The sequence below is a fragment of the Paroedura picta genome, chromosome 4 (assembly GCF_049243985.1).
Source record: "Paroedura picta isolate Pp20150507F chromosome 4, Ppicta_v3.0, whole genome shotgun sequence".
NCBI lineage: Eukaryota > Metazoa > Chordata > Lepidosauria > Squamata > Gekkonidae > Paroedura > Paroedura picta.
In genome coordinates this window covers 100,793,380-100,812,217 of record NC_135372.1, presented here as the reverse complement: position 1 = coordinate 100,812,217, position 18,838 = coordinate 100,793,380, and the positions used below count along the sequence as shown (strand labels likewise).

Below are 18,838 nucleotides of genomic sequence, written 5' to 3'. Positions count from 1 at the left end.
CTGTGGGTCAAGACTGAATATCCAAGCTACGAGCGCCTGTTAGGATGGCAGTTTGCTTACTCTACAACAATTCCAGCAGCTCTCCACCAAAACTCAACAGGCCACAATGCCTGCAGCTACCTTCCAGGGAAGAGGATGGCCACAGAAAACTTCCTTAGCAACTATGTTTGCAAAGCACCCAGCACCAGTCAGGATATAATTACTGATAGGAAAATATCTGCATGTTGGGCTCAAAGCTGCATGGATTTTTTTTTGAGAGTGAGTGTCTGCTAAAGAAGTCAAAAAAGAGAAATATACAGGGAAGAGAAAACACAGCCATAGTAATCTATCCCAACTTGTTACTCTTTTCTCCATTTCAGGTCAAGCTTTAAAGAGGTCTGTGCCCAACTCAAAAATGGTGCAGATGTTTCAAGCAGAGGAAGTTTGCCCTTTGAATTCCATTGCTTGGTATTTGTCGGTGTTATGAATGACAGCATTTCTGACCCCCATCCAGAACAAGCCTCCTATAACTGGCTAAGAGAGCTGCATGAGATATCAGAGCCTGTTCCTCCTGGAATTTGGATCCAAGTCCTCACCTTGGAAAGCCAGTATTTCCACAGCCAGCCTTTTTTAAAAAGCATAATGCACAGCTGCCTATTTCGCCCCTCCAACAGTCCCAGTTCTACACATTTTCCTGTGAGTTGCTTGCTGGTATCTGCAAGGATTGCACCTCATTGCCACCTTAGGCCACTGTGCATAAACTGCGTGGCACTGGGAGCTTATGACTCCCAAGCAGACATCTGTCCTTGTGAACTGTAGGTACTGTAGATTGTATTTAGACTATGCAAGGAGTGTGAGGAATTAAAGCTGGAGCAGGCAGCCCTGCTGGGACGGTAAATGGTAATGACAGGGGAAGGCACTGGCAAACCACCTCGTATTGAGTCTGCCATGAAAACGCTAGAGGGTGTCACCCCAAGGGTCAGACATGACTCGGTGCTTGCACAGGGGATACCTTTACCTTTAGGCAGCCCTGCTGAGAGGCCTTGTCCCTGGGAGGGAGCTAAGGAGAAAGAAGTTGGTTAGAGAAGTGCATTTGGCTCCCTGCAGAAACTGGATCTCAGGAACCAGAGTATGCTATTCAGTTCCTCCATCATGGTCTGGCCCCAGTAGTAGATGTAAGACTCCTTTTCCTCTGGTGGATGGTCAGCTAAAAGACTGGGCCACGGATAAACAATGGCTGGATTACCTCCCGAGCCTGGTGGGATACTTGGGGAATGTATCCCTAGATTGCTAGTTAATGTTTTCCTTAATGTCAGCATTGTATCAATGTAGGTTGAGGACTGTATCTGGTGAAAGTGCGTTCAAGCAGTGATATGAATGTAAGATGTTGGCTTGATGTACTGCTACAGCTTTGCTGCAGAAGCCTGGTTTGTGACATCACAATTTGATGATAAGGCATCAGTTGCACAGAGGTGTGAGTGACTGAATGAACACCATGGAAAAGAGAGGAGTGTTAAGAAGCAGAATCTCCCTCCCTTAATGTGTAGTGATATTTTGAAGAAAAAGAAACTTCCTATTTTATGTGATCCCAACATTTCTTGTGCTGTTTGTTTACTGCAAACTTGACTGTATTTTTTGTCACGATGTAAATTGGAAGTGCTTTAAATGGCAAGCCAAAATGGTGAAGATTGTGTTATGTGAGTATCATTTTCCTCTTGTTTCCCTGCTATCTCACTAAAGGATGAGATTTTGAAGTTTGTTCAGGAGCCCTGTGCTTAAATGTAGCAAAAATTGATCTGTAGCATTTACTGCTGGGTGAAATGAATATTCAGTGGTTGCTTGTTCCTATGGTTCAGTAGTCTAACAGTATGATCCTAAACATTTGCAACCATCTAAGTCAACTCTGCTTTGAATTGTAGTATAAAACTGAAATTAGTAGAATTGTGTCAAATATAATTGGGAATTAAATTATTTTTCTACATTAGGTCATGCTTTCAAAAGAGAAACAAGCATTTTGTCTAGGAACTAAAATAGCTATGTCCCTAACCCTTCTAAACATCCATTTACATATTTCTACTGCCATGGAGAGAAAAGGAAGGCGATTATAAGCTGCTTTGAGAATCCTTAAGATAGAGGAAAGACAGATATAAAAATCAATTCTTGTTCTTCTCCTCTTCATGTATACCCAAGCACGTTTAGATGCAGTGGTGGAGAAAGAGGATTCTGCTTCAACAGAGTTCAGCAGAAAACAAAATTTTTAATGCAGCGCAAGCAAAACCAGTTCAATATGTAGGCAGGAAGATACCCCACTTGCAACCAGCCCAAGAAACAAACGTTGCTATTGCTTGGTAATTCCTCCCCCCCCAAATGCTTATATGGTTATATGAAAAGTGTCCCCAAGTTGATAAAACCATGGGTTTGAAGGTAAAAAGGAATCAGTAGCACCTGTAATGGGGAGGCCTTTGGCACAGAATAGGATGGAGGAAATACAGCAGTATCTTTGTCATTGCCAGGACCCAAGGGAAAAATTAGGATAGGATTAAGACCGTGCTGGGGAAGCAAACACCTAAGGGTCTGATTGGGATTGTGCCATATGAGAAGGAGCTTAAACCCCCTCCCCCTCATTGTTTTCCTGTCCTGAAATGGCCCAGGTCAGCTATTCTCTCAGTATGCCGTACATGCAAGTTTTCTCGCTGGAGCAAATAATGCTGGAGCATAGGGTGGTTATTAATCCTCTTATCCCAGGGCATGAAGTCTAACTCCAACTCCCAATAGCAGAACATTTGTTGACAGTCCTTGTGTCTGTCACATGGACTTCATGTCATGTTGCATGGAATTAATCCTTTGGGGTGGAAGTCTGTCCAGGAGACTTCTGGTTGTTGCTTGGAAGAGGGCAGGGGAGTGAGTGAATAAGAGGGGTGTTGTAGGGTGAGTAATTCACAGTCTGATTTAGAATGTGCTCTTCCCCAATTGCAGCAGCTAGCTGGGGCAAGGCAGGTCTTGAGGTTAGGTGACAAATCTGGGATTTAAAAAAGCATCTCTATTTACCTGTGAAATTCATGAGTTGGTGTTGCCAGTGACAGAGAAAACATTCATTTCTGTGCTTTGAACAATTAGGTAAAGTTCTTTGAGCCAAGTTCTTTGGTGATTTTAGTAAGACTCTTGATTCAGGGCAATAGCTTCCTGCTTTTTGAAGTCTCAAGTGAAAGCATTTTGGCATGATATTCAAATGTGGGTGCTTTGGCAGACAGGAGTTTTTTCTAAACCACAGAATCCCAGTTTGTAGAGAAGAAGCAAACTCATTTTTGCCCACATTTGAATGTCATGGTAGCCTGGAGATTGACTGAAAAATTCCAAGACCAGGAAGTTTGCAGTTACATGTGGGGAGGATGGAGGGAACACACAAGCACATCACCCACCTAGGCTGATACTTATTACTGTAGTGCATCATGATACCTGAATGCAGCAAATTAATGATGCATGGAGTTTTATATTGCCTTCCTACTGGTTCCCTTTATTATTTCAAGCCACAGTTGCTACCTGCTTGGAGAACAATCAAGGCTCATATGTAGAAATTCAAGGATAGGAGGCTAAATTTACATTAAATTCCATTAATTTTCAGCATACTATATTGGGCCCAATGTATTGCAAATAGAGCAAACCTCACAGAATTGAATTTTCCTGCTTCTTCCTTCTTCCTCTCCCTCCCACTGAACCTTAGAAATTCTGTTCATTGGAGCCATGAACTCTAGGGGGTGTGTGTGTGTGAAGTTGGTGTCTACAATAGAAGGCTGGAATCTGCCGATGGAAGAACCAATAAGTCAGCACAAGCATTTCTGGATGCAACCCATTATTTTCATATGTAAAGGGCGCAAACCATATTGCCTCTTGCTGATTTGTCAAACAAATGCTAATAGCACCCCCCCTGCATAGTTAAGTAGACTGCTTATTAAAATGCCTATTCTTTAGCAGAGTATCACTTGAAACCATCTTTGCTAATTGAGGATATCGCACATCTAGGCAAGTGGTGCAAGAAGAGTGATCAGCTGTAAGCGTCAGACGTTCAAAGAATGGCAGTTGGGATATTCAGTCAGGCGACAAAAGGGGTTCTAAAAGGACTCTTCAGGCACAATGAACACAGAAACACGTTTGACCCTTGGGACATTGGCGTTTGCCTTCTTTGTGCCGCTGACAGTAGCTTCTATGATATCTGTGACCATTCCCAAAGCGTTGATCACGGCTACAGCTAGGCTTTCAGTGAGTTCCACAAGCTGCAGTGTCACCTGTGGTCTGGGCTATAAGGCAGAGGAAATATGTGATATTGGATCTGATGGTCAAAGAAGGCACTGCACCCTACAGCGCTCTGAATGCCTGACCAACTGGCTTTGCGGTGTGCGGCACTTCACGGTCCTTGTTGGTAAGCCATTAAAGCTCAGTTGCCTGACCTCTGAGGAGATTGGCCCTGAAACCCAGAGCTTCAGCTATACCTGGAGGCTGGCCAGGGGGATCATCACCACAGACGATCCTCTTTTTGTGCCTTTTAAGGCTCCCAGCTATGTCATTGAGCTTTCTCCAGCTGAAGAATATGATGCGGGGACCTATAGATGTGATGTGCAATTCATGAAAAACTATAAAATAGTCAAGAGAATCTATTTTGGGCTTCGTGTGATCCCTGGTAACTTGGTAGATCTCAACTTTGAAAAATCCTTGACTCAGGAACAGAAAACAGAAGCAGAAAAGGAGAAAACTGAACAGAATACAACCACCTCTCTTCTCAAGTGGCAGCATTACTCCTGGCAACAGAGAGCATTGTTGGTGTTTCTGGTAGGCATTGGAAGTGGTGTCTTAGGAGGAGTTTTGTTGGGCATCTTTCTTCATTCTTTGCTGAAGAATCGTTAGTAAATTTGAACGTGTAGGCAATGAACTGCAACATCTTGTCTTGCTAAAAATGGTGCTCTGTACCTTCATGATGGTTGGCTTCACAATTCACCTGGAAAAGTACTTGAAGACCATTCAGTAATACTTGGTTGATACTCTGTGTCAGCCTAATCAAACTGTAATATACACTGAAAATTTTCATTGACTGCATGTCCAAGATGCCTTTTGAGTTATCCCTTAGAACCCTTGGTTACCTTTATAGCTTCCACTACTAGTATGTTATTATACTTTTCAAAAAATAAAAGGAATTTCCCAACACCCACATCTAGTTGCATTCATTGGACAAAAGGCAAAATAAACATCTGTGACATTGAGGGATTTTTACTCTGATTTCCATTTTATTGAGGTCTACAGGAAGGAACAAAAATTATATAGCTCTGTTTTTGTTTTTTTGTTTTATTCCCAGCCTATACTGTTTGTTTTTCTCTTTAAAATATATGCAGAGAGAGAGAGATTACCTTGTGTTGATTTTGTTGTTGCCAACTACCTTTAGTCCCAGTCATTTAGGGGGAAAGATGGCTTCTAAGTATTTAAAATAAATAACTTTGCCCAAGGGCTGCTCTATCAAAATGGGGTGGGAGAGTGGGGAGGACATTTTCTATGGAAGGGATGAAGGGGTGTGGCTTAGAGACAAGATAAAGGAATGAGCAGGTTCTAGAAAACTTTCTCTTTTTTATCTGTGCCTATTTCTATGACAAGATTGAGATACGAAATACTCATGCATAAAGGTAAAGGTAAAGGTATCCCCTGTGCAAGCACCGAGTCATGTCTGACCCTTGGGGTGACGCCCTCCAGCGTTTTCATGGCAGACTCAATACGGGGTGGTTTGCCAGTGCCTTCCCCAGTCATGACCGTTTACCCCCCAGCAAGCTGGGTACTCATTTTACCGACCTCGGAAGGATGGAAGGCTGAGTCAACCTTGAGCCGGCTGCTGGGATTGAACTCCCAGCCTCATGGGCAAAGCTTTCAGACGGCTGCCTTACCACTCTGCGCCACAAGAGGCTCTTACTCATGCATATTGTAGGGGAATTAGGAACATATTTTTCTAAAAGCTTACTAAGCTCTTTAAAGGTGGCTACCATTGCTATTAAGATATAAGGTTGAAGTGAGTTGGTTGAAATTTAAATTAAAGAGATCATCACCTGAACTTTCTGGGTAGTGCATTAAACCCAAACCTCACTGAAATTCAGGCTGAGCTTATACTAGTTCATGCCTAAAGCTGCAGAAATTCACTTGACATTGGCAAGAAGGGCAGCTACAAATCCATTATTATCCTGCAGTACTGGTGTTTGTATGTGTGCATTTTTCTGCTGCCACCAGGCAAGTTGTGAAGGGAGGAAGAGGTGTACAAAGGGGGTTGGTCTTTGGGGGCCTCCTAACCTCAGAGTGCTGTCCTGCAGAGGCTGGGTGGTTTTCTATCTAGTTTTACTCCAGGGTTGTTTTGGGATATCCATAGGGTTGCCAACCTCCAGGCGGGGTCTGGAATCCCCCAGAATTACAACCAATCTACTCATGACAGTAATCTGGACAGCAGCTGGAGAAAACAGCTGCTTTGAAGGTTGAACTCTATGGCTCCTTGCTGCAGTTCTTCCCGTTTGCAAACCCCACCTTCCCCAAGCTGTACCTCCAAATCGCCGTGTTAAGTATATGTGGTGCCCACCGCCACCTTCCCTGGTGCTTGCCAAGCACTTTTTAAAAGTCTGCAGGGCCAAGTCGGGCTTTTCTCCAGCAGGGCTTCTAAATGGACACTGGGGATCTAGTTAGCTGTACACATTCAAAAGCTAAAGTATCTTCAACAGCAGCTGCCTCCACAGTGCAAGGTTCTTCCCTGTGACTTCCCTGTGCAGAAGAAAATAATTTAGACAATGTGTTTTTAAAAAGGCATCATGTTAAGCAGAGTTTCTGCCTAAAATGAGGATGTGTTACTATTAGCATTGTGTATAACCTCACTCATTTTGTGATTGGTTCCATCTCCCGCAGCAGCCATTTTGTGACTATGCAACTTCCCCTTATGTCAGAATTCCAAACTTGCCTACAAGCTCAAAAAAAAAAAAAAAATTGGGGACACCTGATGTAAAGAGAAGTGCAGTTTGAACCCAGAAAAGCTACAATGGTTTTATTTTTCTTTTATGGCTATCAAGTCATAGCTAACTTAAGGGGACATCATCAGGGCAAGAAATGTTCAGAGGTGGTTTGCCATCACCTGCCTCCACAACACAAGTCTGGTATTTTCTGGTGGTCTCTCAGCCAAGTTCTGGCCCAAGTTGACCTTGCTCTGCTTCCAAGAGAGAATGAGACTGGGCAGGTGTGGGCTATCAAGGAAAGAGCAGTTTGTCCTCACTTACAATGAATAATGAATTAAGACTAAACATAGTATTCAGGGCCATGCTCTGTTTTGTGATTGAGTTCTGTTCCTACAATTTGGTAGTAGTGCCTGCTGTCAGAAAACAAGAACTAAAACTCCAGGAAAAGGGGCAGTGGGAAACACCAAGGGACCTTACATGTGCTTCCATCCAAAGATGATGCCCATTGCAGGACTCAGCCCACAAGTCTTTGTTCCCAAGCAAGGTAACTAACCCTAGAATTGTAACCCTGCATGTAAAGGAACAGGTTGCAACAACAACTCTATAGCAGCTTGGGAAGGCATAGTTAAACTGGTAAGAGTTTATAGATATTTCAGATATTCACCATATTTGAATAAAAGAGGTCAGTACACCTGACAATATGTAGGTGACCAATTTCCCCTGCTTGCCAGGCTGGCTGCTGTTCACTCCTGTTTATAAAAGGTTCCTGAGCACCTTGCATGGCCAGCTGTGACGCAGCAGCAATGTCAATTTCCTGATGGCATTGCCATCCTTTGGAGTGTATCTTCTCCAACTTTTATCATCTGCCTAGAAATAAGTCACTCCTGAGAAACTTGCTAAATCTTTGAAGATTTTTATTTAAGAACTGCGTGCTACTGTAGCCAATAACTTTTAGTCATAGTATGCTTACAATATTTGCTCTTTTTTGTTGTTGTTTTCTTTAAAAAAATAGCGTACAAAGTTACTGAAAAGAAACTGTCCCTATTTCCTGTACAATACAGTCCGGGTAGAAGTAGCAGATTGTAATATGTGATGGTAGGCTTCTGACTGCAAGAGTATACTTATGATAATGCAAGGCCCCAAAGTGTTCTTTAGGTAAAGGAAGGAAGCAGAAAGTCTGGTTTCATGATCAAAAGCCTCCAGTCAATTTTACCACATTGGATTGACTATGGTAAGCCCCTCCCCTATACCAGCTATGTTCAGCCTCATTCATGGTTATATTTCTTAAGTGCACATCTGGCACTCTTCAAAACTATCGCACAGACATACAGTGAGTACCCATTGCTGGCACTGAAACATACTCCTTGGGGACAATTTATTGGTCACTTAGGCTGCTTCAGCCTTTTGATTTTATTCTGGTCACTAAACTGCTTCCTAAAAAGGGGGAAAGATGCTTTTGAATTAAACCATTGGTCCTACCTGCACCAACACACATCAATGACATCCCTAACTCTGCTTGAACCTTGATGTTGAATCTTACAGAGAAAATCTCATAACCAACAATAGACAAACCTGTTTAAAGGGACAAAGTCATAACAGATTTCCGCTAAAAATGTGACTATAAATGTTAAGGTACTAGAATAAGTAAAATGAATGTTCAAAGCAATGTAAGTTGTATGGGGCACAGATAGTGTTACTTGCAATAGAAAAGACATTGCAATGGTGTCTTTCTTCACTTTTGATAATGCTCTGTTAAACTTATTTAGGACTTAAATGGATTTAGAATTGCAGCCAATAGATGGATGTGGCACATACAGGCCACGGGAACAATGCACGCTTGCATTAAATCCATACATTCATTGTTTAGGGAAACTGCAAACATCTTAGAATGAAATGCATCTCCCTGAATGTATGCAGAGTCTCTAGCTCAACAACAGTGCCCATCAGTCACCTGTTCTGGTGGAGGTGCTGTATACAGATTTCCAGCCTTTTGCTTTGGCAGTGAAACCAAGCTATATGTGAAAGTATTCATTGGATTGGGATGAACGTTATTTTTCCATGCCATGAAATGCCTTAAAATGCTGATGGAGTACATAAGCTTGAACGTGTACTACACTTTTATTTATAGATGACAGGGTGGGGTTATGAATGTAAATGTAACATAAGGAATACACTTTTATGGATGAGAAATAACACACATTCTAGAAAAATAAAACAAAATTGTACATATAAATATACACACACCTACATACAAAGAATGACAGGAATATATTAGTCAACATGGTGTAGGAACAGTTCATGTTTTAAAATTCTGTTTAGTTTTAATTATATTAGACCATCAGTCTAAAAACTAGAGTGACCCTCATGGAAACAGCCAACTGGTAAGGTGGGAGATCTTTTCCATTCAATGTGTCACATGTGAAGTTTGTTCATGGGATGCAGTTCAGCAAAAGAAATGTATGGAAAATGTACTGACTTGACTCACAAGGCGACATTAACGTCTACTACAGTTCAAATGACTCTGGTTTTGTCACACCCTGTTCCATCCCATCCACACATTCTACAAACTGCAGTGGCTTATTTTAGCAGCACAGCCACTGATAACCAGCAGAAGATTCAGCACAGTGTTCTATTTCTTTGAAGTCCCACAGAATTTAAGTCTCCTGGCTTGGGTGGTAGAATACAATGAAATACATTTCCCTGAAGTAATTACCATTATCCATCACTGTATACAGCAATCTAAATACGGTTTGCCAAAACACATCTACACACTGCACAAATGCCTACTTTTTACATGCTTTTAGATAAGGGCATGAAACAACTACCCCTGAACATAACATGACGGTATTCTCTCTTCCTACTTCTGCCTGTTGGGACAATTGCTGTCTACTGTGTCCATCAATTCATTCTGCTATCAAAAACTCCCTTCAGGTCAGCGGAGTGGGGGTGGGATGGGGACAAGCAACACATTTAACGCAGAGATGACTGAATATGTTCATAGTACTTAAAAGTCTTCAAAATGCCTCATATACATCATTTCAGTAATCCTGACAAACAGCCCACAAAGAGAATTCGGTAACACTGTTCCTGTATTACTGATAGTGGAGGGATTGTGGGTTTCTGGAAGCTACCTAGGTGAAAACTTAGTGAAAATTTAGGTAGCGTAAGGCAAGTTTTGAAAAAAGAAACTGTTGGTTAACAGCTCTGTCTCTGCTGCACTGGCACCCAGAGAAGATGCTTCCAACAGTTCAGCTCAAGAAAGTTGTATTATCTCACACTAATTTCTCCCATCCTTGAGAAAGAAGGGACAAGAAGGGCAGCCTACATTGCCAGGGTTCCTTCTGAGGTGGAGGAAGAAGAGGAAACAGCTTGAGTCTCCTTGGGAGGAAATAAACAAGACAGAAATGGCAAAATTTACAGGCAAAACTTTCTCTCCTAAGGGTCATTCCAATTTTCGTATATGTGCTGCCAAAGTGAGCACCTTTCTTGCCTAAGGGCATGGGACATACATGACCACATTGGGTACAGAATCTTGCTCTGCTCCTCCCCCTATTCCAGATAATGAAAAATCTTGACCTGGACTCCTTAATAGAAGCAACACACCATCAAACTAAGCAGTGGGTCTTCTTCTCCTCCAAAGACTACTTTGAGCAGAATGCTATTGGCATCATATTGATTCATGAAACTAGTTTAGGTTCTCTACAGTTGTTACGTTGCCAGAGTAAACCTGCCTCTAGCAGAAAAAATTAATACAGTAAAAAGAAAGTTATATATACACTGCAAGACCAGGGTGCACATTCCAAGTTTGGGAATAGGGCTAGTAGCCCAGGAAGGCAATACCAAGCAAGTCGTACACATGCTCTGCAGAAAGCTGTTGTGCTGGGCTTGGGTCTGGGTGGCCCCAGTTCTGCTCAACTCTGAAGGTCACTGGGTGGCCTTAGACAAGCTTCTCTCCGTTACAGGGTTGTTACAAATTTAAAATGCTTCTGAGATCCTTGAAGGAAGAGGTGAAGACAACTTTTAAAAATAGTAACAGCAGTTACCAATCTGCCAAAAAAACATCCTACAAAAATATATCAAATTTTCAACAAAAATAGAATATTAACATAAAACATAAAAATATATAGCTATAAAATTACATTTGAGCAGAAGTGCTTCAGTTAGACAGAGATATTGTAACAGTCCACAAGAAAGAGCCAAAAAAACCCCCCAAAAAATGGCAGATGGGATAATCCACATTTTAAGTAAGTAGCTCAGTATTTGCAGCAGTGTAAACTGTGAAGGGAAAACATTATCTCCAAGCACTCCAGGACTGGCAGTGGGCGTTCAGTCCAATCACAGCTTTTTCACACATGGCAGCCCACTCCTGACTGTTTAGCCATCCACACTTTCCCTTCCCAGATATATGACACTAATGGAAAACGGGAGAGCTCTGAGCTCATTGCAGGATAACAATCAACGCAGACAAATCAACCAGTAAACTTTCTGCACAAACTGGGAATTAACAAAAGTTAATATGAGAACACAGATTAGGATGAGAACATGGATTCTACTGAAGCAGGCAGGCATCCATACCATAAACCTTTGATCCCCACTGACTAGAAACATTACCCCAATATTATTCATTACTTAGCTCTGCCATATTAATCAGTTCTCCCCTCTTTCATGCACTGACACTATGCCATTTGCCATCATATCCAACCAAGTTTTGTAGAAGTCCCGTTCGGCTTGTGCTGTATCAGACTTACTCAGGGCTGAGCAAACTTTAATGGGTTACCAGTGATCTAACTTTGTATTTCTAAATCTTCCTCCAGCTACCCATGGCTGTAAGGTTGGTGATAATGATGCCCTGTAACTAGAAGAAGGTACAGTGCATTCTAATCATTTGCTCATGGAGACAAAATCTCCACATTCAACATTGGTTGGCTCGATTTCTTTTACAGCATGAGAAAATGAGGATGAATCAGAGATGCATAACAGGATCCCAAGAGTAATCTTTTAAAAGGCATTGGAAGAATATAATGCTATGTTTTCTCCTTCCTTATTCTGTAACCCCGGAGATTCAAAGTACTTTGAAAGGAATTAATCAGCTAAGCATATTCAGAACAAACTTTAAGTCCTCAAAGAACAATCTGAGAAAATAAAGCTGGTAAACAGTAATCTCATGGCCATGATCAAATAGTCATTTGTTCTACAGAGAACAGGTTACCAACTGCACAGACGGGGAGGACTTTCAGGATCAGAGGTAGCACACCCAGGGGTCCCCTCTCGCCATCCCCCATCCCATGCTCCTTTATCCCAGACACTCATGATTGATTTACCACTCATGCTCCCAGTTGCATGTGCTACTCAGAAAGGACATGCAGGTGGTGGCACTTCCAGTTGCACCATCAAAGAAAGGGATTTCAGGTGCTGGTGTGCAGCATCTTGTGGTGACAGAGGGGGGAAGCACCCATCCGACCACAAACCCAGAGGACTTTCTTGTGCATTCGTTGTTGATGGAATGGCATGTTAATACATAAATCTAGCTCTCAAGTCGAAGCCCAGCTGAGGACAGTGTGACTCATGGGGAGACGACAATTCACTTCTGCACTGGTCTTCTTTTTCTAACACATTCAAATTCCTTGCAGGCCTAATCCTGAACTATTACTTGATGCAAAATCTTCTTTGGTTCCTCTTGTGGGGAACACTTATTTCCAGAACTCTAGAACAGTGTGAAAAAGAAGGAAAGAAACCAAAATAAAACACAAGAAGTGATAAAGGATAAATGTTAGATATAGGTGACCAATGAGAGATGAACCTCTTGGCAGAAATGGAATGTTGGCCTACAGCAGTACAGGGTAAAAGCCAGATTAGGGGACAACTGTAATATTCTCACTTCTTCCTACCCATTCACACGTTACTTCTGAGCATAGTCCTTGGTTCAATTCTGGCTGCAACTGGGAATGATAGAGCATGCTCATTACTCTGAAAACTTTTCCCTACCTGGTAGTGTATTTACCTGCTTTTTAAAAAATCAAGTTTTAGGAGTCCAATTATTTTTGTACATGGCTTCATAAGGCAGAAAAATCTACTGAATACAGTACTATGAGACATCCAATTTCCAGACTTCACCCTTTTGTTTCTTCAGGTAAAAAACAACAACTTTGATTAGTTAAAGTCTCATATCTTGTATGAAATGTTCTATTTTCTAAAAAGAAGAAGTTAAGTTTTCCTCTTGAGTCCTTTCCCAGTAATCACTCCCTGCCGTGCAGCTGTGGTAGAAATCTGTAGTCCTGATGGTCAACTGCTCCTGCTCGTTTAGGAGGAATCCTTTCTGGGGGCCTCCAGTAGGGTGACTGGCATCAGAGCTCCAAGTACCCAATCAGGACCAACATTACCACAGAGTGAGTCAGAGAAATCACAGTATGTGTAACAGGGTGGCCTGCAGAGTTTTCTACCATCATACTTGTGCCTGCAAGAAAGAAATGGCTCAATTTAGTTAGGGGGAAAAGCGAAATAAAACCTTATGTTTTTTAGCAAACCACAGAGGTTTTGTGCAATGTTTAGAAGTTGCTGATGTCTTTGAATAAGACTTAATGTTGCTGGCTGCCAGCAGAAGGTAAGCATTGGTGCAGCAGTAATCCTCTCAACATCAGCAGTGGGAGGCTCTGGATTCCAACACAGCTGTGAATATGTGCTTCATGGGACTGGTTTCCAAGTGAGTTGCCCCTGGCTTAGTGCTGAGAAATCACTGCACAGAAAGGGGTTAGCCAGTGAGGTCAGGAAACCCCAAGCATCCAGGACCTGCCTACATCTCCACTTAGATTTGATGGTGAGATAGTGATGTTGTCCCAAGCTGACGTTCGGGGAATGGGTGATATCCTGTAAATACTAGTGGGGGAAATACTTCTTTACACAGCAAGTAATTAAAATATGGAATTTGCTGCCAAAGGATAGAGTGATGGCCACAGGCATAGTCAGCTTTAAGAGGGGATTAGACGGATTCATGGAGGATACTTACCATGGTGACTAAAGGGAACTTCTGTGTTCAGAAGTAGAAAACCTCTGAATATGAGTGCCAGGAGGCAACATCAGGAGAAGGCCTCAGCCTCTGCTGCTGGCCCTCCAGAGGAACTGGCTGGTCCCTGTGCGAGACAGGATGCCAGACTAGGTGGACCCTCACTGCTCTGATCCATCCAAGCTCTGTATGTTCTTATCTGGGCAGCTGACAATTTTCCTACTACAAGAAACTCAGTGGTTCTCAATCTGAGGGTCGGGACCCCTTTGGGGGTCGAACAACCCTTTCACAGGGGTCACAGCAGGGCAAGGAGCTTGTCCAGGGGGGCAACATCCACACAACAGCCTTGTGGGGTAGATCAAGATAGAGTGTTCCTCTATCTGAAGCAGTGGAAAAGAATGCGATAGGCATGGTGGGACAGGAGGCATAACTGAGTTGAGAAACCCCAGGGGGGGGGGGAAACAATGTATATACAATCATGTATAATGGATCTTCACACCATTGGTCAGTTTCGGATTAATTTCTGTGAAAGAACACTTGCATAATTTTATGGTTGGGGGGTCACCACAACATGAAGAACTGTATTAAAAGGTTGCAGCATTAGGAAGGTTAAGAACCACTGGTTTAATTCATCAAATTGGTGATGAATCTGAGGCCTCCTTTTAAAATTTCTGCTCCCATGCTAAACCATGAGTTCCTCTCTTGCCTAACATACCATGTTACTATGCATATTCAACACACAATAACATACTGATTGAATACATGTTGCCAATCAGTGGGTCAGCCACTGATCTCAATACATAAGAACATAAGAGAAACCATGTTGGATCAGGCCAGTGACCCATCCAATCCAACACTCTGTGTTGCATAGGGCCCAAAACCCAGGTGTCATCAGGAAGGGCCAGAACTCCAGATGCCCTCCCACTGTTGTCCCCCCCCCCAAGCATCAACAACACAGAGTATCACTGCCTCCTACACAGAGTTTTATCTATATGCAGTGGCTAATAGCCATTGATGGACCTCTGCTTCACATGTAATCCAGTCTCCTCTTGAAGCTGTCTGTGCTTGTAGCTGCTACCATTTCCTGTGAATTCCTTTGTTCTCAAGACCAAAGTGCCCTTTGTTTTCAAGACTAAAATGCACTTGAGAAACCATTGAGAGAAATTTGCAAAAGAACTGATTTGGTGGTCAAACAAGACCATCTAACTTTCCACATAAGGAGGGAAACTCAAGTTGCCACTGTTCCTTTAACAAAGCAAGAAGAAAACAGACCTAGTACCAGAGCTTTTGTTCTTTTCCAAATGTTATTTAGAGAAGTAAGGCAATGAGAAGCAGATAAACTTCAGTATTTTCCTAGATAAGTATGCCATTTGAGATTATCCTCTCTTACATACAGATCAGAATGAGAATACACAAAGAAAGAAAAAGGGAGACGCACCGCCATTCCTTAGGATGTGCACCTGTGCTGGGACTCCATCTCCACCTGGCCCAGTTGTCCTAATTTGCACTGTGGCATGAGTGGAGTCTTCTGGAAAGTGAACTTCAATCCGATTATTGTTGGCTATATACAGTTTAGGAGTGGAGTGCGAGTCCTGCTTGTACAGCATCTATGGCAGAAGCATCATTTGAGGCTTACTTTTAAAAGACCTTAATTGTCAGGATCTCTTCTCCCCAACATATATTTTTACAAACCTGTAACCACAATAGTTGGGGAAGGTACTACCAAACCACCCTGTATTGAGTCTGCCAAGAAAACGCTAGAGGGCGTCACCCCAAGGGTCAGACATGACTCGGTGCTTGCACAGGGAATACCTTTACCTTTACCTTAACCACAAGAGTAATACCCCTATTCTTCAACAAAGAGATTCTCAGTGTTGTTTTATCTATATATCTATTTCTCAAGTGGATACCTAAATCTGTGGATACCTAAATCCATGGATCAGGGTCACACCCAAAACATATTTTTCTGCAAACTTGGGTGATCCCTCCAAAGTTTGCAGAAAAATCTGAAATCTTAAAACAACATGGGTGGGGGTTTAATTCACCCACAAATAAAACAGCATTTTGTGTGCAAGTGCAGTGAACCCATCGACCTCGGATGGTTGTCCCAGGAGCCTGGGAGCCATGCTGGACCTACCAGCAGCACAGGCCAGAAGCTATGCTGGGCCTGTTGGGAAAGTTGTGGGGGATTCCTCCCTGCAAGTCCTGCGGCTCCACACTTGTGCATATATAAAAGGAAGCCAAATCTTTCATAGTTTGGGGTTGGAGGTGATCGATGTGTTGACAAAGCCCTGCTCAAAATGTCCTTAACCAAACCTCCTGGTAATGTAGCAAAGGTCCTCAGATCAACTCCTGTCTTGATGCTAAATGGTTAAGAGTGAACACACAGAAAATAACCCTGACAAGACAGACAGAATTAGTGCTCACTGGAAAGTCAGAGATCTTGAAGGACATTGTGCTGCCCACCTCTGGGTTAGCCGACCCTTGCTGACTCGGTTAAGAGCCTGGGGGTTATACTGCCAGCAGGTTCAAAATGTATTCTTCCAAATCTGTTTAGTCCAAAAGATGTTCCACACACATACCTTGAGCCAACTGATCTGGCCACCTAAAACTAGGCTATGGTAACATTGAGACTAGACTACAGTAATGTATTCTATATAGATCTCCCCTCAAAATCAGCTCAGAGACTCAAGTTGATTCTAAATAATGCAGGTTGGTTCTCATCAGGAGTTAGGTGTTGCAGATTACTCCCATTCGGCAGTTATGACATTGGCAGCCCATTACTTCCTGGGTTCAATCAAAGGTACTAGCTGTCACATTCATTTAGTTGAACCCTTATATCTGTACAATTTGCAAAACTGAATTACTCAGAAGGGCATTCTTACCCATGTAATGAGGCAATGGAATGGTTCAGAAAGATGTTTTAACAAAAGGAAAGGGAATGTGATTTATACTATTGTGTAGAGCACATACGATTTGTTGCTGTATGCATTATCCTAGTATGTAATTTCTGAATCGTTTAGCATGTCATGTTAATACTGATGCTTTGTGTCAGATTCCTGCAAACGTAATTCTATTACCCTGTTCACTGCATGACCCATCCTGTTGATTGTACAGTACTGCCTTACACTGTGCATCACCTTAAATCTCAGTGTAAAAAATGGACTATAAATAACATTAATTAATTAATAAGTAATGTTGCCCTGACTTGAGAAATAATTGAGAATACACCTGAGCCCCAGGGGAGGGCCACATATAAATGTAAATAAATAAATATATATTGCATTTCAAAAGTTTAATATCCCTGAGCCAAGAGAAAGATCTCATTTACCTTGTACCCAGTGACGGCAGATTCATCTGTCTTTGCAATCACAGGATCCCATCTGATGCTTACCACAGAGCCGGTAAATTTCCAGGAGATGTTGCCAGGTGGCCTTCTTGGAGCTAGAAGATACACACTGGTGAAGAGTTTAACTGAGGCAACGGAAAGCCAGCTAGAGCTACATTCAAACCGTTCCTCCCATCTGCCACCTAACTTATGAAACATTGAACCCCTCTGTTTTTCTTTCCTATACTTTCTCTTTTCTTCTTTTTTCTGTCTCTCATTTTAGGGTCTCCCTTTGCCTGTCTTTTCACTTGTTTGTCACTGCCTCTCTCCTCATGTGTCTCTCTCTTCCCTCGTACATTTGGGGGTACCCTTGGGGGGTCGAACAACCTTTTCAGAGGGATCGTGGCAGGGCAAGCAGCTTGGCCAGGGGGCGCCATCCACACAACAGCCTTGCGGGGTAGACCTAGATAGAGCGTTTGTCTGCAGCAGCAGAAAAGAACGCGATCAGCATGGTGGGACAAGAGAACTGAACTGAGAAACCTGAGAAACCTCAGGAACTGAACTGAGAAACCTGAGAACTGAACTGAACTGAGAAACCTGAGAAACCTCAGGAAAAAAACAATTTACATACAATCATGAACAATGGATCTTTACGCCATTGGTCAGTTTTGGTTTAATTTCTGTGAAAGAACAATTGCATAATGTTATGGTTGGGGGTCACCACAACATGAGGCACGGTATTAAAGGGTCGTGGCATTAGAAGAAGAAGAAGAAGAAGAAGAAGAAGAAGAAGAAGAAGAAGAAGAAGAAGAAGAAGAAGAAGAAGAAGAAGAAGGAGAAGGAGAAGTTGGTTCTTATATGCTGCTTTTCTCTACCCGAAGGAGGCTCAAAGCGGCTTCCAATCGCCTTCCCTTTCCTCTCCTCACAACAGACACCCTGTGAGGTGGGTGAGGCTGAGAGAGCCCTGATATCACTGCTCAGTCAGAACAGTTTTATCAGTGCCGTGGCGAGCCCATGGTCACCCAGCTGGCTGCATGTGGGAGAGTGCGGAATCGAACCCGGCATGCCAGATTAGAAGTCCGCACTCCTAACCACTACACCAAACTGGCTCTCTCCATTAGAAAGGTTGAGAACCACTGCTCTAGAATGTTCCCTTCTCCAATCACCCTTAGTCAATTTTTCTCTTCCTTACGTACTTGGAAGATGATCAGCATATTCCTACATCCATCCTATTGTTTTCTGGTCTTCCTGTGAACTGTAGCTATTTAAGGAAACCCTTACAGAACAATTTGTGACCCACCAAACTCAACAAAGCAGCCATGGTCTGCTAGGTTCCTGAAGGGGTGAAGAGAGTGGGCAAATACATTTTCTCCCTCTCCCCAAATACTAGAACTTGAGCGCATCCAGTTGGGTAGTAGATTCAGGATAGATAAAAGGAAATACTACTTTGCCAAGAGAATTATTAAAATGTGGAATATATTTTAAACATCGATTAGTCGTTTTTCTCTACAAGCATTGCAGGCATTGGCACTGCAGCTACCTCAGCCTATGCAAGCGCCAACTCCACAG

At 42.6% G+C, this 18,838-nt stretch overlaps 2 protein-coding genes across 8 annotated transcripts in view; one reads left to right on the top strand and one right to left on the bottom strand.

Moving 5' to 3' along the window:
• The first annotated feature begins 701 nt into the window (after positions 1-701).
• TMEM81 (transmembrane protein 81) lies at positions 702-5,221 on the top strand. 4 transcript variants are annotated; one of them, XM_077334699.1, is made up of 2 exons: positions 702-1,676; positions 4,000-5,221. In XM_077334699.1, the coding sequence occupies exon 2, from the start codon at positions 4,111-4,113 to the stop codon at positions 4,876-4,878; it is 768 nt and encodes a 255-aa protein (XP_077190814.1). In that variant the 5' UTR covers positions 702-1,676; positions 4,000-4,110; the 3' UTR covers positions 4,879-5,221. The 4 variants fall into 4 exon arrangements, with proteins under 4 accessions (XP_077190814.1, XP_077190813.1, XP_077190811.1 ...); XM_077334698.1 differs by having other exon boundaries at positions 3,952-5,221; XM_077334696.1 differs by having other exon boundaries at positions 3,949-5,221.
• Positions 5,222-9,040: 3,819 nt separating this feature from the next.
• The window catches only part of CNTN2 (contactin 2), a 68,556-nt gene continuing 58,758 nt past the window's right edge, over positions 9,041-18,838 (bottom strand). For all 4 annotated transcript variants that reach the window (XM_077334688.1, XM_077334687.1, XM_077334690.1 and 1 more), the window contains exons 21-23: positions 17,273-17,385; positions 15,380-15,548; positions 9,041-13,395 (exon numbers count right to left, since the gene is read on the bottom strand). In XM_077334688.1, the coding sequence (XP_077190803.1) occupies positions 13,286-13,395; positions 15,380-15,548; positions 17,273-17,385 (392 nt within the window). In that variant the 3' untranslated portion in view covers positions 9,041-13,285. The remainder of the gene's footprint in view (positions 13,396-15,379; positions 15,549-17,272; positions 17,386-18,838) is intronic.

Bases quoted from the DNA above. Each gene is read 5' to 3' on its own strand.
- TMEM81 (XM_077334699.1), top strand. From the start codon at position 4,111: ATGAACACAGAAACACGTTTGACCCTTGGGACATTGGCGTTTGCCTTC.